General features: G+C 49.6%; 1 protein-coding gene and 1 long non-coding RNA gene across 5 annotated transcripts; one reads left to right on the top strand and one right to left on the bottom strand.

Annotated features, from left to right (window-relative positions):
- On the bottom strand, window positions 1-27,686 carry LOC125978184 (kinesin-like protein KIF20B). Of its 3 annotated transcripts, none has more exons than XM_049735320.2 (32): window positions 27,490-27,686; window positions 13,866-13,971; window positions 13,272-13,361; window positions 13,069-13,200; window positions 12,567-12,705; window positions 12,299-12,483; window positions 12,154-12,208; window positions 11,815-11,994; window positions 11,625-11,736; window positions 11,469-11,531; window positions 11,251-11,397; window positions 11,016-11,181; window positions 9,416-9,526; window positions 9,201-9,323; window positions 8,937-9,073; window positions 8,715-8,835; window positions 8,223-8,319; window positions 8,026-8,150; window positions 7,653-7,864; window positions 7,188-7,326; window positions 6,991-7,113; window positions 6,781-6,841; window positions 6,520-6,645; window positions 6,062-6,147; window positions 5,154-5,309; window positions 4,764-4,931; window positions 4,425-4,571; window positions 4,132-4,356; window positions 3,908-3,976; window positions 3,564-3,678; window positions 3,320-3,414; window positions 1-3,111 (listed from the first exon to the last, which is right to left on the bottom strand). In XM_049735320.2, the coding sequence occupies exons 2-32, from the start codon at window positions 13,968-13,970 to the stop codon at window positions 3,022-3,024; spliced, it is 3,900 nt and encodes a 1,299-aa protein (XP_049591277.1). In that variant the 5' UTR covers window position 13,971; window positions 27,490-27,686; the 3' UTR covers window positions 1-3,021. The 3 variants fall into 3 exon arrangements, with proteins under 3 accessions (XP_049591277.1, XP_049591275.1, XP_049591276.1); XM_049735318.2 differs by lacking the exon at window positions 27,490-27,686 and adding an exon at window positions 14,917-15,059; XM_049735319.2 differs by lacking the exon at window positions 27,490-27,686 and adding an exon at window positions 14,917-15,059 and having other exon boundaries at window positions 6,991-7,098.
- On the top strand, window positions 7,271-10,827 carry LOC125978186 (uncharacterized). Of its 2 annotated transcripts, none has more exons than XR_011087841.1 (2): window positions 7,271-7,350; window positions 10,513-10,827. It is a non-coding gene; the product is annotated as an uncharacterized lncRNA (long non-coding RNA). The 2 variants fall into 2 exon arrangements; XR_011087842.1 differs by lacking the exon at window positions 7,271-7,350 and adding an exon at window positions 9,020-9,144.
- Window positions 27,687-27,902: the final 216 nt, after the last annotated feature.

Below are 27,902 nucleotides of genomic sequence, written 5' to 3'. Positions count from 1 at the left end.
TCTGCAAAAACTGTCCAAGACAGAACTGTGAAGATGGCAGAAAACGTCACCAGAAAGCAGATTGAAGATATCAATTCAGCTTTGGCGTATGCAATTGCCTGTGATTTGTCCAAAGACAAAAATGACATCAAATGTCACGTTAGCATACCTATCGTTTAGCCTGTTGTTGCTCGTTCATGTCTGTTCTTGGTGTTGGATTTTGTCGAATACATTTCCCCCAAAATGCGACTTATACTCCGGAGTGACTTTTTTTTCACGTTATTGTGCATTTTATGGCTAATGCGACCTAGATTCCGGAGCGACTTTTAGTCCGAAAAATACAGTACAAAGATATTTTAAAAAAACAACCTCACCGGGTCATTTTTGACCCACCTATGCATCTAAGGGTTAAAAACATAGCAAACGTGAAGAAAGCCATCCCATTTGCACAGAGGCTTTTTTTTGGCAGCTGCTGGACACACACGAAGGCAGCTAGTTGAAGGAGGAGGCAATGGGTGAATTTTGAGGCATCCCGACATTTTAATCCTCAGAAAAGACAAAGAGAAAGTGTTTCAAGTGCACAATTATTCAGTGATGCTGTGAAAACCAGGTCTGCTAACGCAGCATCACTAAAGCAATAAGTCAAAGTGCAAATCAACAGTGAAATAAAGTGAGCACGCTAGGAGTTAGAGTTAGCAGTGGGTAGGGTGACCAGACGTCCTCTTTTTCTCGAACGTTTCAACTTTTGAGCCCTAAAAAAACGTCCGGGGGGGAATTTCAAAAATCGTCCAGTTTTTGTTGGACTGCCTCAAATATAATACATGTACAGTACATTGTCAATAGAATTGCCACTCCGTTACATTTCACTCAATTCCAGGTTTTTCTGTATCGTTCGCAAATAAGTCACGCCCTTGTCACTTTGCTACGAAGTAAGGTGGGCTGGCCAGTCTACATCGAGTGTTTACAAGAAATGCAGAAACGAAAATGCACGTTCACGGAGGAGTTGAATAAAAAAATTCCCTTGCTTTCGCTAGGGTCGTGATCCTTATGAAGCTGAGTGCTTAACATGCAAGGCAGGCACTTACATATGTGTCTGTGGACAATAAACGTGACAACGTACCCCGCAAGAGGACTGAATAGGAGCCTTTTTTTTTCTTCAAATGCACCGATGGCTTTATTTCTTTTGTCTTTTCTTACTTAGTGTATCACTATAAAACAAAAAAATGTCAGTGTACACCTGTTTTTGTTAGTGTAAATATGTTTGTGTTATTGTATATACCGTATTGGCCCGAATATAAGACGACCCTGATTATAAGATGACCCCCTCTTTTTTCAAGACTCAAGTTTGAAAAAAGACTTTTTGAACACCAAATTAAATTTTTATACTGAAAATTATTACATCTGAAACAAATGATTATAACAATATATTCGAGAGAAAAAGCATGTTATTTTGCCTGATTCAAATTATGCAAAAACTGTCTATCACATCTTAATATCTGAACATTTAAATATGTAAACTAAAGTGCAATCACATTTGTAAATGACTGGCTTCTGGTTTTTGAAATGTAAATAAACTAATCTACTGTGATAAAACAACAAAATTGCAATAACTGCATTAACCATCAAAGTGAATTCTAACTGTAACTGTAGTCTTGAAACAAATCTGAATAAGGAAAAACATTGCAATAAAATAATGCAAACTGCTACCGCTATTGTTGGGGAGCCTGAGGACTGTATGGTTGTGCTCTTTTCGCCCCCGGGTGTCGGTCAGAACACAGGAGAGAAGACGTGGTTCAGTTTTGATTGCTTTACTGAATTATTGGCAAAAAAGTAACAGGCACTGTGGCTCATAGGGGCATACAGGCAAACTGGCAAAAGGGTATAGGCACACGTTTGGTCGTAAGGATGTGAAAGCAGGTGTGTTAGTGTACATGGGTGAGTCTTTGGGTGTGTGAATGTGATTCTTGTGTGTGTGATTATTGTATGAAGCGTGTGAAGGGTGTGTGTGTGTGTGTGTGTGTGTGTGTGTGTTGTTCTGCAGCAGACAGAAATACAGCACGTCAGTCAAAGCTCAACTTCTGACGTCACACAACACTAGTAGACGGCACACATTACATAACTAACTGCGCGTAACGGTTCTGCTATACTAAATAACGATGAATGAAATACTCTCGGCAACATACCAAACATAAGTCATCGAGACAACAAAATACATTTGCTGGCGACCGTTAGTTGCCGTGCCGCTGCGTAACGGCTGTAGTCATGCATGTACGCTGCTCGTACGATGCGAGGCAAACTTAAAGGAGCGCGCCAGAGCTATCAATCAAATGGCACGCACACGAAGCAAACCGCGATCTGACAAACGGCACAACAGTGGACAGTAGTAACAATGAAATGTATGTGCTCACTGTGTCAAAGACACACGATCACAGCAACATACTCAGTCGATACCAGCAACCTTTAACTTACCGCTGCGCACAAGTGAATGGGTATAATGTCTCGACCCGGAATGTAAGACAACCCCCACTTTTTCATTCTTATTTCAATGCAAAAAACATCGTCTTATATTCGGGCCAACACGGTATGTTGTTTTGTGTTATTCGGGCCAATAAATGTAATTGCTATACAGACACCATGTCATTTGTGTCATAACATATGACACAAATGGCACCCCCCCCCAAAAAAAATCAAAATGACCGGGTCCCCTAATAAATGGCCACGCCCCCTCCCAAAAAAGGCGTTCTCTTTTTCAGAAACCCAAATCTGGTCACCCTAGCAGTGGGATGGGGATCAAATACAAAGTACTTCAAAGAACAAAGTTCATGAGCTTCCTCTCACCCAACATTAGCTTAGCATAGCTTAGCATCAGGAAACAGGGTGGTTGTCTGTCCACTCATCATTACGATCGCAACGAGCTTATCCGCGGTCCTCCAGAAGGCTAGCGTGCTAGGCTAGGCTAGGTGGAAAACATTGGCCAATTGGCCATTGTCACGCTGGAAGCACACAACATGGTGAACGCGCATACAAACTTGCACATGCCCGTCATTGGCCAATTGTGGAGCAAAGTTGTCTTTTGACGCCGCGATGACGGCCCCGTTTGTACTCGGCAACGACCACGCTGTGGCTGACGATCTGCAACGACAGGAAAGTGACAGACATGTCAAGTCCGCATGCCAAACAAATGCAATCAGCACGAGGTAGCTCAAACCCACAAAGCAACGTACGCGCTAAAGATACATACAAAATGCTCTCATAGTTCACTTTTAAAAACCAGGTCCCGCCTCTGGGGCGGTGTACCGCTTCCCCGTGAGATTTTGGCCATATCCGATGTGTGGCTTACCGGATGGGCAGGCACATCCATGGGCGAGGAGATGACGGTGCCCAACGGCTTCCTTTTGCTCTTGGAGGCGCTCGCCAGGCCCATTATCTTCTTGGCTGCCCATCCCAAATAAAACTTTGGTTACGTTCGCCTTCGGCACACTTGTTTGATGAACCGGGGAGGGGAAGAGCTGAACTTTGAGAGCGAGGCCCAGGCGGGAAGGAGGGGTGACGCGACACCACGCGGCGACCAGCGCCGGACTGACCTTTGGACCCGATGAGGGTGGGCGACCTCTGAAGGAAATCTCCGATCTTCCGCAGTGTGACCTCTTTGCGACCGGGGACGCCGTGGGTCCCGGTAGACGCGGACGGATGGGACACCTGCAAGCATGACAAAATGCGAGCTTACAAGAGAGTTGAAGGTTTCAGTAGAAAGCAAGCGACTGACACCAGCGGACCGTTAAGAGTCAGGGAGCGGAGGTGTTTGCAACCTTTTTTGTGCCCTTTCTTCACCCTGTCCAACCTTGTGCAGTCGGACCAATCAAGCTGACTAGCATGGTCCATTTTTTTTCACCCGGGCTGTGCCCGAGTGTGTTCATCTGCTCATTACCTCCTCTTGGTGCTCACTCAGTGTTGGCTTCACTTTAATGTTCCTTCGATTCTCCACCTCCACTTCATCCTGTTGACAGACACACCCAGAGGCACGCCCGCATGCACGCAGACGTTAGGCCGGCGAAGACGCTCAAGGCAGTAAAGGTGCTCTGCTCTGACTGCTCTGTTAAGCAAGTGGTTCTTGTATAAGATTGCTCTTGCGGCCGGGAAGGCCTTCCCTACCTTGTCCACGTTGGCGCTCTTCCTTTTGCGGCTTGAGCGGGTGATCTTGACGGTGACGGCTTTGGGGTGGCCCCGGCGCCGGAGTGCCATGCGGTCGGGCCGCAGCGGGCTGAAGGAAATCTCCATTTGGGGTGGTGGGAAGCGGCTTGCGTGCCCGTTCTCCATGGAGATTTGGGAGGATTCCAGCAGCGACGGGCATCCCGAACGGCGGCATCCCGATGAGCCCTGAAAGGCGACATAGGTGTGAGCCGCATCGCGATCCTTGGCGTACCGATCCATGGGCGAAGTGCTACCTTGACCACGTGACTCAAGTCATTTTGGGGCTCAACGGCACTCGTCAGCACGGCCGTAGTGTATGCGGAGACCTGAGCGTCAGCGTCGTCCGGTCGGCCCCCGACGTACTCGCTGTCCTCTTTCACCCCCACCGTGCCGCCACCAGTCTGACAGAGAAGACATTTGAGCTGATGAAGGATGATCAGCCGGATGCGGATACACTGGCTTTTCCAGAACTGCTCAAAAGTGGTGCTCAAGCGTTTGGACACGGGCTTCTAGCAGTTGGCTTTGGGAAACCAATGGGCAGAGAGCCCTCGGCCAAAAGACGACAGGAAGGCGACGGATGCACTTGTACCGACCTCGGGTGGCAACGGCATGCCATTGTCGCCAAGCCGTCGGGTGATTCGGTCTTTGTCGCCCAGACCAGCAAGAAGCTGGTTGAGTTGCGCTTCCAGGGCGGCCACCAGCGTGTCTCTCTCCCGCCTCCAGCTCTCCATTTCCTGCTCCTTGGCACGCAGCTCTGCCTCCTGGACAAAACATCCAGCAAAAGCGTCGGGTTTTGTTGTCTTTTCCTTTCAGAATGGGACAAGAGCAAAATGGGAGAGGGCAACTCAAAGCGCCGCTGTATCTTCAAGAGATTCTTCTCATAAAATGAACAGCTAGCTAGCACGCTTTATTTCCCAAATGCTGACAACCTCAAACTGAACACAAGGAGACTGGAGAAGGTGAATGCAAGAAGGGCAGCTCACCAGCTCGGCCTGCTGGGCCAAGCGCCGCTCTCGGTCCTCTGCAAACTTCTTAATTTCCTGATTGCGCTTGTCCTCCGCCTCCTTGATCTGACCAATCAGAGCCATCTTGTCCTCCTGCCACTTTTGCCGTTCTGTCAGGTGCTTGGCCTCCAACAGCTTGGCAGGAAGCCAGCAACGAGACAGTAGAAAATGATTGTCTGTCATTTAATACGCAGGTGATGCGTTAAACAACATCATGTTGCATGGCCGACGAGGGTGATGACGAGTGCCATCGAGCGGTTCGTCAAGAGCTTCGGCTCGGACGAGAACGACTTTGCAATGTTGTTGAAGAAACAAAAACGGCATCACGAGGCATTCAAGCATTCTTTTAAAGTAAGGTGATCATCGCTCTTCCATCCTGTCGTCCAGAAAGAAAGGCAGTCGTGCAGGCGCTTGCCACCAACCGCCCCATCTTTTCAAAAGTCAGCCTGCAGGATCAGTCGCATGCGCCACCACTTGGATCGAGAGCGGAGAAATACGAGCAGCTGCACTGACAGAAAGAATTGTCAGAGCAAACGAACGTTTAAGAATGTGCGATTGTATAAAAAAAAAAAAAAAAAAAAAAAGAAAGAAATTCTGCCAAAAAGTGAAAATGGACTCTGAACTTGTTGAACATCACAAAATGTCCAGAAAATGTCCGTTCATCCCTTTGCCACTTTTGTTTTAAAGCAAAGAAGTGTTTTGCCAGGAAGGCTCACGCCACTCACGTGTCATCTAAAAACTGGTGCAGACACTCGCCAATGATTGGGAAAGTCACTCACACGCATGTTGAAATTGTGAGATCCAAAGACGGACGAGGCACCAATGTCAAAGTTTGCCCAAGTTTTGACCCTTGCGCCGCAGTCAATCAATAACTCGCTGTGACTCACCTGGCGAGTGTTGGCGTCTCCTTGTTGAGGCCCCGAGGCGTCGGTGCCGATTTGCTTCCTCGCCGTCTCTTTCACTCGGGCCACCTCTGAACGAGAACGAGATGAGAGAGTGCTGTCATCCTGGAACTTAGCAACTTTTGCTGCTTATTTTTCCCAACGGTGAGTAGCTAACACCGTGCGCTAATGCCAAGCGAACATGGCGCTTCGTTTAGATGAGACGAGACCCGGGCTTGCCGAAGTACTGCCCGTGTGCCCCCCCACTCCCCCGCCGGGCCTGGGCAGCGTTAGGACATTGTCATCCACTAGGTACAAGATGGTTGAAAATAAATACTAGCGGAGAAACAAAGCGCCGCATCTGCATATCTCTTCACTCCGGAAGGTCATCAATGTCACAATGATATCAGGGCTTCTGGAGGGAGCTTACTGGAGAAAACGCAAGGAAGGACCATTGGTCTTACCACTGTCGAGCTCCCGGATGAGGTGGAGCTTCTCGTCCAGGAGGTGCTCCATCTCCTCCTGCGTCTCGTCCTGCTCTAGCATTGCCGAGCGCATGTGCTCCACCAGCTGCCGCTTACCCTCCAGCTCTGCGGGCGCCACCACATGCATGTCGGAACATTGTGAACGCAGCACGTGTGCCGTGCCATAGAGAGGTGTCCAGTTTGCAAGACGGCAGCCACTTTGCATGCAAACAATTTCAAAGAAGCGGACACGAGACGCACCTTGACGAGCTTCGCGGTAGAGCCGCAGCGTCTCGGCAAGCGTCTTCTCTGCCGGCCGCTCCTACGGCGAGGAAAGAGAGAGCGTCAGGCAGGATGTAGAGAACCTTGGAGGGCTGAAAGACTTGCAAATCTTGTCGCATGGCAAGATGGAGTCGCTACAAAGAGTGGAAGACGACAGAGCTGGTAGCTCACCGGCGAGTCCAAACTCACCGTCTCCAGTCGTTGGATGGTTCTGTCTCTGATGGCGAGGTCCGACTGAAGCTGCTTCTTCACCTTGTCCGCATCTGCCAGCTTGAGTCTCAAGAGCCTCTCATCCTCCTTCAAAGTGGAGATCTGCAGGATGGCATCAGCATCGCACGCATGCACACCTAGCAACAACCACGAGTCGGTCAGCTGGTCTCACGTACGTCTGTGTGCACCCGCTGGACCTGCGTCTTGTAGTCGGCCAGTTTCTCTCTGAGCTCACGAACGTCTTCTTCCTTCCTGTGCAGATCCGCGGCTAGACTCCCTGCTTTGCCCGAGTCCCGTTCAACCAGGTCCCTCAGTCTGGAAGAGAGCCACAGTTTTCAGGTGAGACAAGCAGCAAAACTATTGTATATGCACGACTCCCGCGCCGCACGTTATTGGTTGCACTTGCGCCGGAAGATGTCTCTTTTGTTGAGCCTAGCCGCGAGGCTCGGCGATGGCTCATTATTTCTCCCCCAACGTGGGTGCCATAGTTAGCGTGTGTCCCTACTTTCAAACGATGCCTATTGCGGTGAATGAAAGTCACGTGTCAGCTCTTGGAATGAAAGCGAGCTCTTGCCTGGTCACGCTCTCTGCCGTCCATACAAAGAAAAAAAAAAAAGATTTCTGAACAGATTGCGGCTTACTCTGTGATCTGGAGGGCTCTCTTATGCAGCTCGGCATCCTTCTGCTCGATGGCCTCTTGCGCCACGGCCAACAACTCGGGTCGCCACTCGGCCTCCTGAAGCCGACACCGGCAGAACGCTCGGTCGTCGTCTGGCAAAGCCTCCGTCTGCACTGCCTGCTCCCGCAACTTTCTCTCCGTCTGGCTCGCGTTGGGCGGGTCCTCCATTTGGAGCTGAATGGACATGGCGAAATCAGTGCGGGCTGGCGTCCAAGCGGCAGTGACCAACTAGCACTGGCAGAGGCGAAGCAATTGGCTTGATGAAAGGCGAGCGCCCAGTGCATGACAGTGACGCGAAGACGTATCGGACGTGAGCTCATCTCGCTGTCGCTCACCTCCTCCTCCCGAACGCGCACGGCCCGTGCCCGTAGCTGGCTCGCTGGCTCTTCCAGCTGAAGCTGAGCTCGACAGTGAAGCTCAGCGGCAAGCCTGCTCTCCTCTTCCGATGAGTCGTTCTCACCTTCATCGCAGCACAGTGACATGATCCAAATGTAGAACTTGCAGTGGTGCCGGGGCTCAACGGTCCACTTACCTGCTTTCATCGAGCTGCTGCGGAGCAGGCAAAGTTGGAGCCCGTCTGACATAGGGATGTCTTCCGCCCGGGGCGAGGGTGACACCAAAGACAAGATCTGGAAGAGGAGCCAAGGTCGGTCTACTTATATAGGCACAAGTTGAATTCATTTGGTGAGCATGCTCATCACTCTAAACACGTGCGCCTCAATTTTCTTTCCCTAAACGGAAATGCCACTGGGCTGATTTAACCCCCGCTCCCCTCCAAAAAAAAACCAACAACTCATTTTGATTGTTGCAACGACAGAAAATACTGCACTTCATGAGAAGGGCATGATACGTATTAATGACATCAAATGTCAAGAACTATGAGTGATGTTGCAATCCAATAGCGTGCGCTGCTCTTTCTTAGCCACTGGGAAGAAACCTCCCTCAAATAAATACCACTTGCACCTCAGATAGGGGTGTGGTCCTTCATCGCAGATAAGAAATAGGCCACCCCACCACAGCTCACCTCTCTGTGTGGCTCCCTGGCTTCTCTGCAGACAGCCATCTGGGCGGTCATGCGCTTGAAGATCTCCAGACGTTTCTCCGCTCGCTCCTCAAGGAGTTGCGTCTCTCTGGCCAGCCGCTCCCTGCGCCAAACCACTTGACCTTAATGTCTTCGGGGGGCAGGGTTGCCAGGACCACCCCCGTCAGCAAGTCCCCCCCACTTGGAAGCTAATAAAAGTCTCACGTAAAGTCTTTCTGCATGTCAGCATAGATCTGGCTGAACTCCTGGCAAACCTCCTCTCTAACCCGAGCTTCCACCAGCACGCTGTCAGCTCGCTCCTGCTTCAGTGCCATCTGAAGACGTCTCACCAGCGCCACCTGCTGCTCAGCAAGACGATGATTAACAGAGTTGTCAATTCATTTAATGTCATAAATTGTTGCATGCCCTCCAGGTGAGTCCCGTTTTTTGTTTTATGATTGCCAACAAATAATACTCAGGTTGACCAACCTGCTGTGTCATTTGATTGCCGATGACCTCGTCGTAAAGTTCAAGGTCCTCACCACTTTCACACACAGTGTCCTCGTCCACTGACATCTTTTCGTCACCATTATTATCATCCTCTTGCTCCTCCTGGCGAAGATAACACTAACTCGTTATACAAACGAGGCCAAAACGGAGAAGACGAAGGGGGCTGCCCCGCTTCCCACGCCCCTTGCCCCCACCTGCGTGTCCTGCGGGCCTCTTTCTTGGCCAATCAGAGTTTTGGCAGCACTTGGGCCCAGGTGGGGATTGCGGGGCGGGACAGGAGTGGTCCCGCTGGGCAGAAGAATTACCTGGAGGACGCAAGACAGGCGGTGGTCAACTATGAGCCGCATCATTTGCAAAAATTGCGACTTCAAAGCAGGTCTTCGTTGACACGCGCCGCAATTTTGCAAAAGTGGCCAGTGCTGCAAACTCGCATGCTATATATTGAACAACTTCTGAGAGCCCTCAAGTGACTTTTCCCAAAAAGCAAGCAAAAAAAAAAAATGTTGATGTTTGTATCTTGCGCAAAAAAGAGCACGCCTATGAGGCTCGAAACAATCAAGATCTTGGATCAGCGAGTAGAAAGAAATGGCGAGAAGCGCTCAGCCGCCCCATCACAAGACGGAGCGATCTATTGAAGCGACTTGTTCAGCAACTGGCTCGAGAGTCTGCCCAGGCTGAGCTGGCTTAGTATCTTTGAGGCCACGCAAATGCACCAGTTAAAATATCAACAGCCAAATAAACAAATTCTCCCTAAAACGCTGATAACGGGAGGGGGGAAAAAAATCCCTCTTCTCCTGTTGGAATAATTTTAAGTGAAGCTTTGGCCTGCCAGACCTGGAGGCCTCGCCTTTACGAGTTTATCTTTCCTTTTATCTAGGTTCTTCCTTTTTAGTGATAGGGATGTCTTTTGATCCCTGTCAGCCATTTGTATCCTTCCTGTCCTTATGTTGTCTGTGTGTTTTGGTTCCCGTAAGATGCCTTCACTAACAATGAGCAGGGCTTATTTGCATAGGTGACATGTTCTTTGTTTGATTCACAGGAACTTCATTCCTTTTAATTTAGATGTAGTTTATCAGACCTATTTTTCTTTGTTAAGGGTTACATACAGTTAGAAGTAGTTGCATAAAAGTTATCCCATATTTACTCAATGTTTGTTTAAGGAACTGCATACCGGTTACCTCACATTTGTTTAATGTGTGTTGAAATGTTTAGGACAAGTTACTTATTATTATTATGTGTTAATTACCAAGTAGATAAAGTTAGCAAAGGTCTAGTTGCATTTGTTCCACAGCAAAGCCGCAATCAACGTGCTTCAGGGTATTTGACCCCAGTCGAGGAAGAGTCAGCCAACTGAGGGAGGACAGCTGGGGACGGCCTCTGCGGGGGTCACGAGCCAACAGCGAAGTGCTAATTCACACCACACTACATTCTTTTTCTAATCAGCGTTGCTACAGACACAATCCCCCCTCCCTTTAGTGTAGCAACGCCTCTGTAACCAGGGCAACCATAACATTAAAAAGAGGGGCACGTGGAGTAAGGACTCAGAACTGATGGAGGTTGTAACTGAGATTGCTTTCTCTATCGTTCTCCTCGCGAGTAAACCTGTTCTGGTTGTCTTCTCCTCTTCATTCCAGCAAGTGATTTAATGTCTAATCGTATTTAGACCCAACATCTCCAAAATAATCAACTTATTCACAGCAAAATCTGTGCATGCATACTGAGAAAGTATTCTGTCTATCACCCAAAATGCTGTAAAGGCAGCACCCGTGCCCTGAAAGAAATGCAAAGGTGCACCTTCTGCGCCAGGGCAGAGAACTCGAGCACTCGCAGCGTCTCGTCGTAGGCTGAGGCGCATCGGTTGACGTTGACCATCATGCAGACTTTGCCTCGGCCGCAGAAGAAGGCCTGGAGCAAGTGCGTCAGCTTGCTCTCGCGGAAGGGCACATGCTGTTGCTGGAGCCTGGGCAAACGCGCATCCGCTCAGAGACAGGTGGCCACTGGCAGGGCCTCTGTCAAAGGGTGCACTGACCTGGTGTGCCCGTTGTGTCTGAGAGCGCTGACACACTTCCCCAGGATGAGCAGCGAGGCGTTTATGTTCCCGGCCTCCTTGAGCCGCTCGCCGTGGTTGCCGGTCTTGGCACAGCGCTCTGAGCCGGCCAGGTCGCACAGGCACAGCCTAAAAAATATTGTCTTTTAGCAGCGGGCGCGCACGCTTGCACGCTCCCCGTCGCCACACGTGCTACCTACTCGTTGACGGCCACCACTCCAGTGTCCTTTATCCTTAGAACACGGATGGAGAAGATGCTGTGACTGCAAAACAAAACAAGAAGGCCGCATTCGCAGACATCTGCGTTGACAATGACATTTGCGTGCATGTTGGGATGCGTGCGAACGCGTTGAGACCTCCTGCTGGAGAGCCGGTTCATCCCGGTAGAAGCGAAGCTTTGGCTCCTCTTGCCCAGCTTGATGACTTGGTAGGCCTCGTCCGCATTGTCCACCTGCAACCAGCGCAGGTCTGCCGCGCGGACGACAGGCATTAGAAAGGGCGAGGCGCCTTCCCGGCTTGGACGAGAGCCGCCGGGCGAGACAAGACCTTTGACGAAGGCATTGCCCATGATGTCCTGAGACAAGCGCAAGGGCGTCCTCTTGGCCGCTCCACCGGGCATCGCCTCCAGGAGGTCGTGGATCTTTTCATTGTAGATCTCGCAGAAGGAGACCCAAACGCAGAATTTGCCGTTGGCTTCCGTTTGGAGGTCTGGCCGCTCTGACAAGCCTGCCGAAACGAGAGAGACCCGCTTCACATTGTTGGCGCCATCATCATCGCCAAGCAAAGAAGTGAACCCAACTATGAGCACCCAACTATGAATATGCCACTGTCATGCAAACAAATGCAGGAGTAGCCAAGCCTTCTACTGGACAAAGACAAACTTGCCTTGAAGGAGCACGGGGCAGCCGGAGCTCCGCATGCCGCCACCGGCCTCATTGCTCTAGAGAAGCAGAAGAGCCGCCATGAGCTGGCAGAGGCGCCGAGAGCTGGCAGAGGCGCTGCCGTGGTGGTGAGCGACAGCCGGCCTAACCTCTCTGGAGCGTTGCAGCAGGGCGCTCTTGAAGGCGGCCTCTTGGGCCCGCTGCTCCGCGCTCAGCCTGATGAACTCTCTGCAGCGATGAGGCTTGACACCCATCCCGCTCGAGAGCTTACCCCGCATGCTGCCGAAGAGGGCGTCCAGGGATCTGGGCAAGATGCCGGCATCGCCGTCCGGACCTGACGGAAGAAGTGCACGCGTGAGGAACCCAAGGACGTTGTCAGCCTCACACAAACCCCTCACAGAAGAACAAGAGGCGCACCCAAAAACGTGAAGGTTTTGCCAGCATTGGTGACCCCGTAAGAGAAGAGCAGAACATCGCCTCCCTGGAGAACATCTCGGATCAGATCCTTGACTGATCCTTGGAACAACTCTTCTTGTGTGGTGTCTGGACCGTACACCTGCTCAACGACAACGACGATGATGACTTTCAACTACGCAATCAAACGCAGATTTGGGAAGGTTTGAATGGGAGGCCTGATAGAACAACGGACGAGACAATCTATTTTGTGACATCTCTAAGTCAATGAGAGGCCAGACCCGCCCACCACCCTGCACAGCTGAGTAGGGAGAGGAGCGAAACAAAAAAAGCAAAACACCTTGCCAGCAAATACTAGTTAGACCCGAGGACAACATGAGAACGTGTAAAGAGTAGTGTGCCAAAAACTAGCGAGATAAACAACGAAAAATCTCGTTGGGAAACATAATAACCGCCTGAATGCTCTTTGGCATTTTGACAAGTCAAACTTTCAAGGGTTTCCAACCTGAGAGAAGTGGAAGCGCTGAGCGCTGCGCAGGAAGGGTTTGTCCGATTTGTCGGCGCCAAGGTGAGCTGCCTGCAAGGAGCTGGGAGGCATCAGCAGGACCGTGCCCGGAGGCTCCGCCCACACGCAGTCCTGCAGACAAAGACACGTGTTGACATGTGGCTGACACCCGGCAACAAATTCGACCAAATGCTTGCACGCACCTGTGACTCTCCCTTCTGGGCCTCAGCCGCCGTTGAGGGGCGGATGCGGAGGTAGACCTTCATGTGTTCTCTCTCTTCTGAGCTGCTGGGCTACACCGCACCCGCGTGCCACACATGCACACAAACACAAATTTTGGTTCGTCTTGCCGCATAACCTACGTCGTCCTTCGAGTGGTTCTTGGGCATTGACCAATCGGGAGACAGCACCCTTCTTCTGACGAGAGATTGGACACGGTGCACACAAACAAACAGACAAAATGGCATCCAAAGGAATGGACAGTACCTCGGCCGCTCTCCCAAATGGAGGAAAGATTTGAGAAGCTGCAGTCGCAATGTCGCCAGCAAATGCAGTGTCATTCAACAAATTCACTACCTCAAGATTTTTCAGGGGAATAGATAGTCCCCCATGTATGTTTGCATATGGCATTTGATGCCAATCATTATTTCACAGCTGTTGCAGTGTGACTGCCCTCTGTTGGTGGATGTCAGAAAATACGGCTGACAGACTATTTTTGTGTTGCAAGCTGGATAACGACTGTTGCTGCAAGTTATCATTGCGTCACAATCTAATTTTGTCTCATGGCCACTTGGTACCTGAGTCAGCTGTGAGTCACTGCTGCTGCTGCTGCTGCTCCTTTCTGCCCATAAACTGCCTTGGTCTTCCATAAGGCCCCACTCAAGTTGACGTGACTCCATCATCCTGTCACAAGATGAACAGGCGCTTGAAGCAACTTTTCCCAACTCTTTGTCAGCCTCACACAAACCCAAAGCAAGTCAACAACAAAAATCGGACACATCGGTTCATGACGCAGCTTGTTGGGACAACAAAAAAGGTGGGGAGCATTTCATTTCACCGGCTGCCATCACTACACATCGCTGGCGTATGACATACATTAGAGTGGTACCTCGTTTCGGGTGCTAACCCTAAACCAGTCCTTCTCAAATAGTGGGGCACGGTGCGATACCAGGGGGCGTGGCAAGCGTGTGACACCAGAGAAAATGCTTTTTTTGGATGTACTCGATTAAAGGGTAATAAGACATCCACTGCAGTAGGTGGTAGTGGCGGTATCACTGTAAAAGTGTGCGCAAGGAGTATTCGCTCTATGGCAGGGGTGTCAAGCTCATTTTTATCGCGGGTCGCATCATAGTCACAATTTCCTTCGGAGGGCCATTATGAATGTCAACTCTTATATTATCTCTAGCAGTGTTCCCTAACGATCTGAACCGCTTCTTTGCTCGCTTCGACGCCCAGAACAGCACTTGCCCGCTGAAGACCACTCCCCCCCCACACGAGCAGCCCCTGCGCCTCTCTGCCGACGGTGTGAGGAGGGCGCTTGCCGCTATTGACACCCGTAAGGCGGCGGGCCCTGACAACATCCCGGGTCGAGCGCTGAAGGACTGCGCTGGGGAGCTGTCGGGTGTCTTCACGGACATCTTTAACGTTTCCCTGCAGCAGGCCATCGTCCCCTCGTGTTTCAAGGCTGCCACCATCGTTCCTGTGCCGAAGAATCCTGCACCGTCCTGCTTCAATGACTACCGCCCTGTGGCACTGACGCCCATCATCATGAAGTGCTTTGAGCGGCTGGTCATGGAGCACATCAAGTCCGTTCTCCCCCCCACCATTGACCCTTTCCAGTTTGCGTACCGTGCCAAGCGGTCCTCTGAGGATGCCATCTGCTCTGCCCTCCACTCGGCCCTCACCCATTTGGAGAGAAAGGACTCATATGTGAGGTTGCTGTTTGTGAACTTCAGCTCTGCCTTCAACACCATTGTGCCGCAGCGACTCATCTGCAAACTCGACGAGCTGGGCCTCAGTACCTCCCTCTGCAACTGGATACTGGACTTCCTCTGTCAGAGGCCTCAGGTGGTGCGTGTTGGCGACAAAATCTCCGCCAGCATCACGCTGAGCACGGGGGCCCCCCAGGGCTGCGTGCTCAGTCCATTACTCTTCACCCTGCTGACGCATGACTGCACTGCGACCTACAGCGACAACCGCATAGTGAAGTTTGCTGACGACACGACTCTGGTGGGTCTCATCACAAAGGGCGACGAGACTCGGTACAGGTCGGAGGTTGACCTTCTGACCACGTGGTGCAGGGACAACAACCTCCTGCTGAACGTTAATAAGACCAAGGAAATCATTGTTGACTTCCGGAAGGGTCACACAACACACCTGCCGCTGATCATCGATGGTGCTGTGGTGGAGAGGGTGAGCTGCACCAAGTTCCTGGGGGTGCACATCAGTGAGGACCTCTCCTGGTCCGTAAACACCTCGTCACTGGCAAAGAAAGCTCAGCGCCGCCTGTACTTCCTGCGGAAGCTCAGGCGTGCATGTGCTCCTCAGGCAGTCCTGTCTACATTCTACCGTGGCACTGTTGAGAGCGTCATCACCAGTTGCATCGCTGTCTGGGGTGGTAACTGCACTGAACAGAACTTGAAGGCCCTGCAGCGCATAGTGAATACGGCTGGTAAGATTATTGGTGCTTCGCTCCCCTCCCTGAAGGACATTTACACCTCCCATCTCGCCCGCAAGGCAACCTCGATTGCCAGAGATGTGAGTCACCCAGCTCACTCTTTGTTTGACCTTCTGCCCTCTGGGAAGAGGTACAGGAGCCTGCGCTCCCGCACCACCAGACTTGCCAACAGCTTCTTTCCCCAGGCTGTTAGGGCCCTGAACTCGCTACCCCCTTCTGCGTAGCGTGTGGCACTGTCGCGCTATTTTCGGGAATGTCTGCTGTACGCGCACTTGCTCCTTTTTTTTTTTTTTTTTTTTTCTGCTCCTCTTATTTATTTATTTATTGTTGTGTTATTTATTCATTATTTATTCAGCACGCTTTTGTTATACTTGTTACGTGTTTGTCTGTTGTGAGCCATGTCTTGTCACCGTGGGATAGGGGGGAACGAAATTTCGGTTTCTTTGTGTGTCTTTGGCATGTGGAGAAATTGACAATAAAGCTGACTTTGACTTTGACTTTTAACCACTGGGCCGCGGACCGGTAACGGTCCGTGGGTCACTTGGTACCGGGCTGCCAAGCCACACAGAAAAAAAAAAACAATTTTTTTTTATCGTCGATCAATTAACTCAGGTCAAGACGCTCGTCCCGGTCACGTGACATGTTTCCCCAGTCAAGCCCGCAAAACTAGCAAAAATGAGTCCGAATTTATTTTGAAAAAATTGGCGATTCTCTCCCAATTACATCGGTCGGTGCATCTGTGTCTCTTGACACAGGTTAATTCAGGTCAAGACGTTCGTCTCGGTCACGTGACATGTCACCTCAGTCGAGCCCGCGACGCAAGCAAAAGTGAGCAAGAAACAGAGATGTTTGGAAAGCTTCTTCGGAAAGGGAAAAAAGCCCAATGAGGAGATGGAAGAAGAAGAGGCTACGACTTCTAAGAAAAGGAAAGCTGCATTTAAAAGAAAATCTCTGGAGTCCTACTTAAAATATGGATTTATCGCCACAGTTGACTCTGACGCGCCAAGCCCACTCTGCATAATATGTAGCGACAGGCTAGCTAACGAGGCAATGAAGCCTTCAAAACTGCTTCGGCACATGGAGACCAAGCATCCTGCATTAAAAGACAAACCTTTGGAAGTTTGAACGATTCTGAGAAACAAACTCAGTGCTCCCACTAATTCAACGTAATGGTGAGTTTTATTTTTATGTGGTTTATATTTTATATTATTATGTGGCGGCTGTTTTGATCTACCTCGAACAGTGGGATGCGACACGTTACCGTCGCACATCACATGTTGCGCACGTCATGTTATCGTGATCGTCTTGTTCGAGCGCACTCCCCGATAACGTAATTGTGTGAGGATATTGTATCGAAGTGACGAGTGTATCATAGTTTATGGAGAAAAACAATTTAAAAGGGACATTCGACGTGCTGTCAAATCAGTCATATTTAAACTTGCGCAATGACGTCGGCATGCGGTCGCGGAGGAAAACGTAAGTTTTGGGGGGAATTTTTAGCAGCATGGGCAATAATTAGAGGTATCAATGTTTTTTTATTTATGTCATCGCTAACACATACTGGGCGATTATTAGAATGTGGGTGATAATTAGAATAAATACGGTATTTACTTATATAAATTTATTATTTATTAATATAAAGGCCGGTCCGCGAAAATATTTCTGACACATAACCGGTCCGTGGCGCAAAAAAGTTTGGGGACTACTGATCTATAGTATAAGCTACAAAACAAACTGACAACTAATTAGTTTTCAAATCAGACTAGTAGAACATTTTCAAATATTTAAAAAAAAACATTTTTTTTAAAGTGAAGACAATTAGCAATCTTAGTAATGACATAAATTTGATGCGCAATTTGTCTTCGCGGATCACAGAAAATGATGTGGCGGGCCGTGTCTGGCCCCCGGGCCTTGAGTTTAACACCTGCGCTCTATAGTGTAGAGCGCACGGAACATCTGCACACACAGCACAGGGTAGGCGATAAAAAGCGCAGTGGGACACCATGGGAAAAATATTTAACAGGGATGAAAAGAACGGCGGAGAGAGACGGAGATAAGAGAAATGAGAGTCACACGAAAGCTAAGGAAATATGACGAAGCGTACGTGGCGCTGCAGTGAGACCAGACCACAGGGAGAACCGGGAGTATTCCCGAAGCGCCGGCCTAGGATTGGCCTGCATCTCTGTTTTTGTTTTTTTTTGTTTTTTTAAAATTATTATTATTATTATTTTTAAGTCTGCCTGTGCGGCGGCGCGCCTATCAGAGAGACAGGCCAGGGCACTTAGGCCACTCAGGCCAGGAGCATGTGAGGAGGGATAAACGATTGGTCAGTGCTTCTCAATTAATTTCTGTGATACCGCTTTCTAGGGAGAAGAAAACATTTCGTGCCCCCCCATGCTTGTACCCTTATTAACATTAAAGAAAACAAAAAATAAATAAATATGAAAGAAAGATCAACTTACAATAAAGAATAACTATTAATAACATTGTTTTTTCGTCTGTAACAGAACAGATTCAAAGTGCATCACTTTGTCTGAAATTTTAAAATAAATTATAATTATTTAAACTATAAACATTCTTAACCAACTGCCATTTTATGCTGAAAAAAATTAATAAAATAATAATAAACATGCATAATATTAAATTAAATGACAGCAATAAATAATATTCAATTCAACGTAATCAGCAACAGTAACCAGGGATGAGAATTTTCCGCGGATCCGTGTTTTTTTCCGGGCAACGTTAGCCTTGGCGACTCGCGAGCATTCGCCCGCCCACCGCGACGGCATCTTTTGGCAAAATTAGTTAAGCTGTGAGTACAGAAATCGGCTTGCCTCTGTAAACCTAATTCACTGGCAGCCGTGAGCCGACAACATCCGCCTTATTTTCGGCAGCATTTTGGCACTACTTTCGTCACATCATTTCCACTTGTTAACTTAACTTACGAGGAGAACTAGTGTTTTTCCACCGCCACAATGTAAATTTGCGATTGGGTTTTCATCACTTGTAGACGAGTTATTTAGTTAGATAGATCTAGGGCATGCTTAAGCAAACTGCGGTCCGTGGGCCAAATCCGGCCCACGCCAAACCAGAATAAATTGTATTATTATACATTGTTTTGGGTCATTTTCCCTTTAATGACTGCATTTCCCCAGTAGATAGAGAAACGCCAGCCCGCGCATTTACTCCCGAAAGCCGCGTCAGAAAGCGTGGTGCACACTCACAAGTGCGTGTGCGTACTCAGTAGTACTCTATTTTATTTTATTTTTTATTAGTAGCGCTGGCTGTGACGTTAGCATTCTCAAAATTCGCGCACTGAGCTTTCAGATAGTTTTACGCCAAAGCCACCCACAAACCTTCCCCTGGAATCCTTCTATCAAAATGAGTGGCCCAAGGAAAAGAAAGGTGGACACTGAGTGCTGAGTATTTAAAAAAACACTTGACAACAAAACATTTTTTCGCTTAAGTCCGATCAATGCCGGTTTGTCTGATATGCCAAGTTTTTGATGCACAGCCTATTTTCGACTAATTCAAGATTCAAGAGTTCTTATTCGCCATGTTTGAGCATGCCAAACAAGGAATTTGACTTCGGTACATCACAGCCTCTGTTCAGCATTTAGGTGACTAACAACACTCAGGACATGTGAAAAATGACAAATATTCTCAAACATCCCCTGATCTTAAACTCCCAGGAGGGCAAGGAAAAACTCAAAACTCCAGCTAGGGGAAATGAGAAACCTTGAGAAGAGACCACAGACGGGAGGGTCCCTCTTCCAGGATGACCAGGCTGCAATGGATGCAGAGAGGACAAATAGTACAAACAGTGTAGACAATTCAAAAAAGGTGTGGAGAGCAGGATGTTATTGCACAGCAATGACACTGAGACTCTAAGAGTGGTGTGAGTTCATCAGAGCAACACAGTCTGGGGGAAGAAGATGTCTCTGTGTCTGCTGGTTTTGGCGTACAGAGCTCTATAACGCCACCCGGAGGGGAGTAGTTCAAACAGACTGCAACCTGGGTGAGAAGGGTCTGTAGAGATGTTACTTGCACGTTTCCTGGTCCTGGACAGGTACAAGTCTTGGATAGCTTTAACTTTTAAAGTTTTTAAGGCCGACTTTAAGGAAGTGTTTCCCGTTTCCTCACCTCTGTCACCAGGTGTTTGTGAGTTAAAGCTCTGCTCTGATTTTCAGATATCTGTCACCGTGTTGCCGTTTTGATTTCGTGATTAGTAATTTCTATATTAGTACTTTATTTAGATGTATTCTTTCACTGATTCTTCAAGATGATGTATTTGGTCAGAATGTTTGCCGTTTGATGTGATTTCGCCTCATTAAATAAACATCTTTCATAAATCTGACCTGCAGGCGTTGAAGTGATGGAAACTGTTATTTATAATAACAGTGTCGTATTTAATGAGAATCACTGATGGTAGTTTTTTGGTGAAATATTTTTTTAATGCTGTTAATAAATGCATTTGTTTCCAAAAAGTGTTTTTTGAATATCCATGCTTTACTTCCCTACTAATGGCTAAAACCTTTTATGCAATGACCTTTACATGTCATTTATATTACTTCACACAAACACTACATCCATCTGCTCCTGGTTCGGCCCCCCGGTCAAAATTTAGAACCCAATTTGGCCCGCAAGTCAAAAAGTTTGCCCACCCCTGATCTAGGGCCTACTCAGCAAAAGTTTTTGCCAGCATGAGGATCGTGCCAGGGAAATAGATAAGCCCAACGGGATCAAGAACTGCTTCAGATGGGGATGGCTCGAGTGCAGCGTCATTGTACAACTCGGAACACAGTCCGTAACCACATGCCTGACGGAACATATGCGTAAACTAGATGTCCCGGGGAAGGTTTTGTGCATTTTCTGTCAAGATATGATCAGCTATGGAGGTCGCGGCGCGAGGAACAATAAGGAGCACATCGAAACAAAAAACACAAAGGTACTTTTTTACTTTTACATGGGTTTAGAAAGTAACATGATGTTACATGTAAGCTAATGTTACGCTATTGTCATGATATTGTCATGATATCGTTAAAGAATAAATCTTCAATGATATATATATATACAGTAATCCCTCGCTCCATCGCGGTTTGTTTATCTGAATATTGGCAACAATCATTCCACTTTGTGAACGCTACTTCAATCAGCAAACACTGTTAGCATTATATAAAGTAGCGTACCAAATTGCTCAGTGCAAAAAACAAAAACAAAAAAACACACCATTGCAGAAGAGCTGATACTGCCTGCAGCCGTGGGTATGGTCTCCTGCATGCTGCTTCATTTTGATGATAAAAAACAAAAAAAACCCAGCACAAATTGTTTTATTAATTTTTGTTTTGCAGGTTAAAATGTTTTATATATTGTGCTCCTGAGTTAATGTTGCTGATTACTTTGAATTGAATATTATTTATTGCTGTTATTTAATTCAATATTATTTATGTTTATGATTATTCTATTGTATTTTTTCGGCATAAAATGTTAGTTGGTCAAGAATGTTTATAGTTTAAATAATTATACAGTGGAGCCTCGGTTTTCGAACGTCCCGGTTCTCGAACAAATCGGTATTCGAACAAAAAATTCGAGATTTTTTTGCTTCGGATGTCGGACGAAATTCGGTTGTCGAACCTCGCGAGATGAGCCGAGAGGACCCCCATGCCAACTGATTCCGTTCGTTATCACATTCTCGTTACTCTGAAGATTGCATCAACTCTAATCATGCCTCCAAAGGAAGCAAGTGGAAGAAGTAAAGCCATCCTAAAACACAAACACGCTCCTAAAGCAACGCGACAGTGAGCACCCGGCGCGCTGCGGTTGCGCGATCGGACAAAATTAAGCTCCCTGCGCACTGAGGTCCACTTAAATTTTGGAAAGTCCATTAAGACTTTTAAAATATTTTCTAAATTTTAGCGACCGCTCTGTCACAATAATGCGACCAGCGCGGTGCAGTTGCGCGGTCGGCGGCGCGTTACCGTTGCGCGTTCGGCGGTGTGCTGCGGTTGCGCGATCGGATAAAATTAAGCTCCCTGCGCACTGAGGTCCACTTAAATTTTGGAAAGTACATCAGGACTTTAAACATATTTTCTAAATTTCAGCGACGGCTCTGTCACAATAATGCGACCAACGTGGTGCAGTTGCGCAGTCGGAGACGCGCCACGGTTGCGCGTTCGGCGGTGCGCTGCAGTTCCGCGATCGGACAAAAATGCGCAAATGAACAAATGCTTAAAAAAGGCGTTTTTTGTTGTTGCTTGGAACGGATTGATTTTATTCCATTATTTGTAATGGGAAAACATGATTCGGAATTCGAACGATTCACTTCTCGAACAGCCTTCTGGAACGGATTGTGGTCGAAAACCGAAGCTCCACTGTAATTTCTTTTTTAAATTTCAGGCAAAGTGATGCACTTTGAATCTGTTGTTACAGACTAATTAAACAAGGTTACAATAAAGAATAGCTTTATTAACAATTGTTAATAAAATTATCTTTATTGTAAGGTGATCTTTCTTTTTTTTCTTTAATGACACAAGCATGGGGGGCGCGAAATGTTTTCTTCTCCCTTCTTCTGATCAACATTTAAACACGACATTTGAAAGTAACTGCAAACTCGCTCGTGGTTAACGTCCGCTGAACAAAAATAACAAATTGACAAGTAAGTCGGCTAGAACCGAACATTTGGTTTCAACTTTAAAGATAGAAAGTCTAGCTCAAGGGTTAGAAACGTAACATTTTCTGCCATAAATGTAACAAAGTCCATAAACTGGCTCCCCGAATCCATCCATCCATCCATCCATCTTCTTCCGCTTATCCGGGGTCGGGTCGCGGGGGCAACAGCTTCAGGAGGGACTCCCAGACTTCCCTCTCCCCAGCCACTTCATCCAGCTCATCCCGGGGGATCCCAAGGCGTTCCCAGGCCAGCTGAGAGACATAGTCTCTCCAGCGCGTCCTGGGTCGTCCCCGGGGTCTCCTACCGGTGGGACATGCCCGGAACACCTCCCCAGGGAGGCGTCCAGGAGGCATCCTGATAAGATGCCCGAGCCACCTCATCTGGCTCCTCTCAACGTGGAGGAGTAGCGACTCTACTCCGAGTCTCTCCCGGATGACCGAGCTTCTCACCCTATCTCTAAGGGAGAGCCCGGACATCCTGCGGAGAAAACTCATTTCGGCCGCTTGTATCCGAGATCTCGTTCTTTCGGTCACGACCCATAGCTCGTGACCATAGGTGAGGGTAGGAGCGTAAATCGACCGGTAAATTGAGAGCTTTGCCTTTTGGCTCAGCTCTCTCTTCACCACAACGGACCGGTACAGGGTCCGCATTACTGCCGACGCTGCACCGATCCGCCTGTCGATCTCACGCTCCATCCTCCCCTCACTCGTGAACAAGACTCCAAGATACTTGAACTCCTCCACTTGGGGCAGGATCTCATCCCCGATCCGGAGAGGGCATTCCACCCTTTTCCGATTGAGGACCATGGACTCGGATTTGGAGGTGCTGACCCTCATCCCGACCGCTTCACACTCGGCTGCGAACCGTTCCAGCGAGAGCTGGAGATCACGGCCTGAAGAAGCCAACAGCACCACGTCATCTGCAAAAAGCAGAGACGCGATGCTGAGGTCCCCAAACCGGACCCCCTCAACGCCTCGGCTGCGCCTAGAAATTCTGTCCATAAAAATTATGAGCAGAATCGGTGACAAAGGGCAGCCTTGGCGGAGTCCAACCCTCACTGGGAACGAATCCGACTTACTGCCGGAAATGCGGACCAGACTCTGGCATCGGTGATACAGGGACCGAACCGCCCTTATCAGTTGGCTCGGCACCCCGTACTCCCGAAGCACCCTCCACAGAACCTCCCGAGGGACACGGTCGAACGCCTTCTCCAAGTCCACAAAACACATGTGGACTGGTTGGGCAAACTCCCATGCACCCTCGAGGATCCTGCCGAGGGTGTAGAGCTGGTCCACTGTTCCACGGCCAGGACGAAAGCCACACTGCTCCTCCTGAATCCGAGGTTCGACCTCCCGACGGACCCTCCTCTCCAGCACCCCTGAATAGACCTTACCAGGGAGGCTGAGGAGTGTGATTCCCCTGTAATTGGAACACACCCTCCGGTCCCCCTTCTTAAAGAGGGGAACCACCACCCCAGTCTGCCAATCCAGAGGCACTGTCCCCGATGTCCACGCAACGTTGTAGAGGCGTGTCAGCCATGACAGCCCCACAACATCCAGAGCCTTTAAGAACTCTGGGCGGATCTCATCCACCCCCGGGGCCTTGCCACCGAGGAGTTTTTTAACTACCTCAGTGACTTCGACCCCAGAGATTGGAGAATCCGCCTCAGAGTCTCTAGGCCCTGCTTCCTCAATGGAAGGCGTGTAGGTGGAATTGAGGAGGTATTCGAAGTATTCTCCCCACCGACTCACGACGTCCCGAGTCGAGGTCAGCAGCACGCCATCCCCACTGTAAACAGTGTTGACGGTGCACTGCTTCCCCCTCCTGAGACGCCGGATGGTGGACCAGAATTTCCTCGAAGCCGTCCGAAAGTCATTCTCCATGGCCTCACCGAACTCCTCCCACGCCCGGGTTTTTGCCTCAGCAACCGCCGAAGCCGCGTTCCGCTTGGCCATCCGGTACCTGTCAGCTGCCTCCGGAGTCCCGCAGGCCAAAACGGCCCGATAGGACTCCTTCTTCAGCTTGACGGCATCCCTTACCGCCGGTGTCCACCAGCGGGTTCGGGGGTTGCCGCCACGACAGGCACCAACGACCTTACGGCCACAGCTCCGGTCGGCCGCCTCAACAATGGAGGCGCGGAACATGGTCCACTCAGACTCAATGTCCCCCGCCTCCCCCGGGACGTGGGAAAAGCTCTGCCGGAGGTGGGAGTTGAAGCTCTTCCTGACAGGAGATTCTGCCAGACGTTCCCAGCAGACCCTCACAGAGCGTTTGGGTCTGCCAGGTCGGACCGGCATCTTCCCCCACCATCGGAGCCAACCCACCACCAGGTGGTGATCAGTTGACAGCTCCGCCCCTCTCTTCACCCGAGTGTCCAAAACATGCGGCCGCAAATCCGATGACACGACTACAAAGTCGATCATCGAACTGCGGCCTAGGGTGTCCTGGTGCCAAGTGCACACATGGACACCCTTATGTTTGAACATGGTGTTCATTATTGAAAATCCGTGTCGAGCACAGAAGTCCAACAATAGAACACCGCTCGGGTTCAGATCAGGGGGGCCGTTCCTCCCAATCACGCCCTTCCAGGTCTCACTGTCATTGCCCACGTGAGCATTGAAGTCACCCAGTAGAACGATAGAGTCCCCAGAAGGAGCGCTCTCCAGCACTTCCTCCAGGGACCCCAAGAAGGGTGGGTACTCTGAGCTGCTGTTTGGTGCATAGACACAAACAACAGTCAGGACCCGTCCCCCCACCCGAAGGCGGAGGGAGGCTACCCTCTCGTTCACCGGGGTGAACCCCAATGTGCAGGCGCCCAGCCGGGGGGCAATAAGTATACCCACACCTGCTCGACGCCTCTCACCGTGGGCAACTCCAGAGTGGAAGAGAGTCCAGCCCCTCTCGAGAGGGCTTGTACCGGAACCCAAACTGTGTGTGGAGGCTAGTCCGACTATATCTAGTCGGAATCTTTCTGCCTCACACACCAGCTCGGGCTCCTTTCCAGCCAGAGAGGTGACATTCCATGTCCCAAGAGCCAGCTTCTGCAGCCGGGGATCAGACCGCCAAGGTCCCCGCCTTTGGCTGCCGCCCAGCTCACATTGCACCCGACCCCTTCGGCCCCTCCCACAGGTGGTGAGCCCATGGGAAGGGGGACCCACGTTTCCATTTCGGGCTATGCCCGGCCGGGCCCCATGGGCGAAGGCCCGGCCACCAGACGCTCGCCTTCGATCCCCGCCTCCAGGCCTGGCTCCAGAGGGAGGCCCCGGTGACCCGCGTCCGGGCGAGGGAAAACTAAGTCCATTTATATTACTCATCATAAGGGGCTTGTGAGCCGTGCTTTGTCTGGCCCCTCACCTAGGACCCGTTTGCCATGGGTGACCCTACCAGGGGCATGAAGCCCCCGACAACATGGCTCCTAGGATCATAGGGGCACGCAAACCCCTCCACCACGATAAGGTGACGACTCGCGGAGGGGCTCCCCGAATCCAGATGTGGCAAAGCCAGTTCAGTAATCTTGTATTTCGCGACTACAGATTCGTCACAAGCAACATGGAAATTGTCGGACTGCAAAACTGTTCAAATCCTCAATAAACACGTGTGCCGCAGCGACTCATCTCCAAACTCGACGAGCTGGGCCTCAGTACCTCCCTCTGCAACTGGATACTGGACTTCCTCTGTCAGAGGCCTCAGGTGGTGCGTGTTGGCGACAAAATCTCCACCAGCATCACGCTGAGCACGGGGGCCCCCCCAGGGCTGCGTGCTCGGTCCATTGCTCTTCACCCTGCTGACGCATGACTGCACTGCGACCTACAGCGACAACCGCATCGTGAAGTTTGCTGACGACACGACTCTGGTGGGTCTCATCACGAAGGGCGACGAGACTCGGTACAGGTCGGAAGTTGACCTTCTGACCACGTGGTGCAGGGACAACAACCTCCTGCTGAACGTCAATAAGACCAAGGAAATCATTGTTGACTTCCGGAAGGGTCACACAACACACCTGCCGCTGATCATCGATGGTGCTGTGGTGGAGAGGGTGAGCTGCACCAAGTTCCTGGGGGTGCACATCAGTGAGGACCTCTCCTGGTCCGCAAACACCTCGTCACTGGCAAAGAAAGCTCAGCGCCGCCTGTACTTCCTGCGGAAGCTCAGGCGTGCATGTGCTCCTCAGGCAGTCCTGTCTACATTCTACCGTGGCACCATTGAGAGCGTCCTCACCAGTTGCATCGCTGTCTGGGGTGGTAACTGCACTGAACAGAACTTGAAGGCCCTGCAGCGCATAGTGAATACGGCTGGTAAGATTATTGGTGCTTCGCTTCCCTCCCTGAAGGACATTTACACCTCCCATCTCGCCCGCAAGGCAACCTCGATTGCCAGAGATGTGAGTCACCCGGCTCACTCTTTGTTTGACCTTCTGCCCTCTGGGAAGAGGTACAGGAGCCTGCGCTCCCGCACCACCAGACTCGCCAACAGCTTCTTTCTACAGGCTGTTAGGGCCCTGAACTCGCTACCCCCTTCTGCGTAGCGTGCGGCACTGTTGCGCTATTTTCGGGAATGTCTGCTGTACGCGCACTTGCTCCTTTTTTTTTCTGCTCCTCTTATTTATTTATTTATTGTTGTGTTATTTATTCATTATTTATTCAGCACGCTTTTGTTATACTTGTTTACTTGTTTGTCTGTTGTGAGCCATGTCTTGTCACCGTGGGATAGGGGGGAACGAAATTTCGGTTTCTTTGTGTGTCTTTGGCATGTGGAGAAATTGACAATAAAGCTGACTTTGACACGAAACGTCTCGTTTACATTTCCATATCAAAATGATGTCATTCGAAAGCAAACTGCTAAACGTCGATATTGTGGACGTAAAAATGAAGCAAGATGAAAAATGAGAGCGTTTCTATTTCCATATATTTATCTTAATTTACGTATTGATAGTAATACACGCGCCCAGGCGACCATTCATAGTTTAGTCTCCCTTTAGCCCGATGTCAACTGGGATAGGTTTCAACACTCCCCGCGACCCTGAACTTGATAAGCAGTGTTGAAAATGGATGAGTGGAGGATGTTGCACACTCACCTGCCAGGCCGTCTTCGCACACAGAAGAGAAATGTGAAGGGAAAGTCTGGAAAATGACCCAAGACGCAAACGTCACATGAACGAGAGCCTGAAAAGTCTCAAGAAATATTCTGGTATGAAGGAAAGTCGAAGAAAAACAATCAACCAAGGTAGCTGAATGGCGCGCTCAGTTTGAAACAAGCCAATCGCAAGAGGCCTTTTTTTCTTTTATTCTGATTATGTGCTTTGAGTTACGATGCTGACCCCTAGCGGACAGAATCTGACAGGTGCCGCCCGCACCATCGAGCTGCTTCTCTCATGTAACGTCACTTTATTTCCTTTTTGTGACATCTTACCCTGCGAGCATTTTGACGTCTAATAGCCGTCTATATGCCAACCAGACGTCTCGGCTAAAACACGTGTAAAAGTCGTCT

Source organism: Syngnathus scovelli, chromosome 12, assembly GCF_024217435.2.
Source record: "Syngnathus scovelli strain Florida chromosome 12, RoL_Ssco_1.2, whole genome shotgun sequence".
In the NCBI taxonomy this organism is placed as follows: Eukaryota; Metazoa; Chordata; class Actinopteri; order Syngnathiformes; family Syngnathidae; genus Syngnathus; species Syngnathus scovelli.
The sequence above is the reverse complement of the archived record's forward strand: the minus strand, read 5'-3'. Positions and strand labels throughout refer to the sequence as shown.

What these genes read in the sequence shown, in the direction of transcription:
- LOC125978184 (XM_049735318.2), bottom strand. Translation starts at nt 15,059, where the DNA reads ATGAGTCGCTGCGGCACAATGGTGTTGAAGGCAGAGCTGAAGTTCACA. An exon ending in GAGGCCCGCAGGACACGCAG is followed by an intron (nt 9,324 to 9,415) that starts GTGGGGGCAAGG and finishes TATCTTCGCCAG; the next exon opens with GAGGAGCAAGAGGATGATAA. An exon ending in CCATCCAACGACTGGAGACG is followed by an intron (nt 6,842 to 6,990) that starts GTGAGTTTGGAC and finishes TCCTCGCCGTAG; the next exon opens with GAGCGGCCGGCAGAGAAGAC.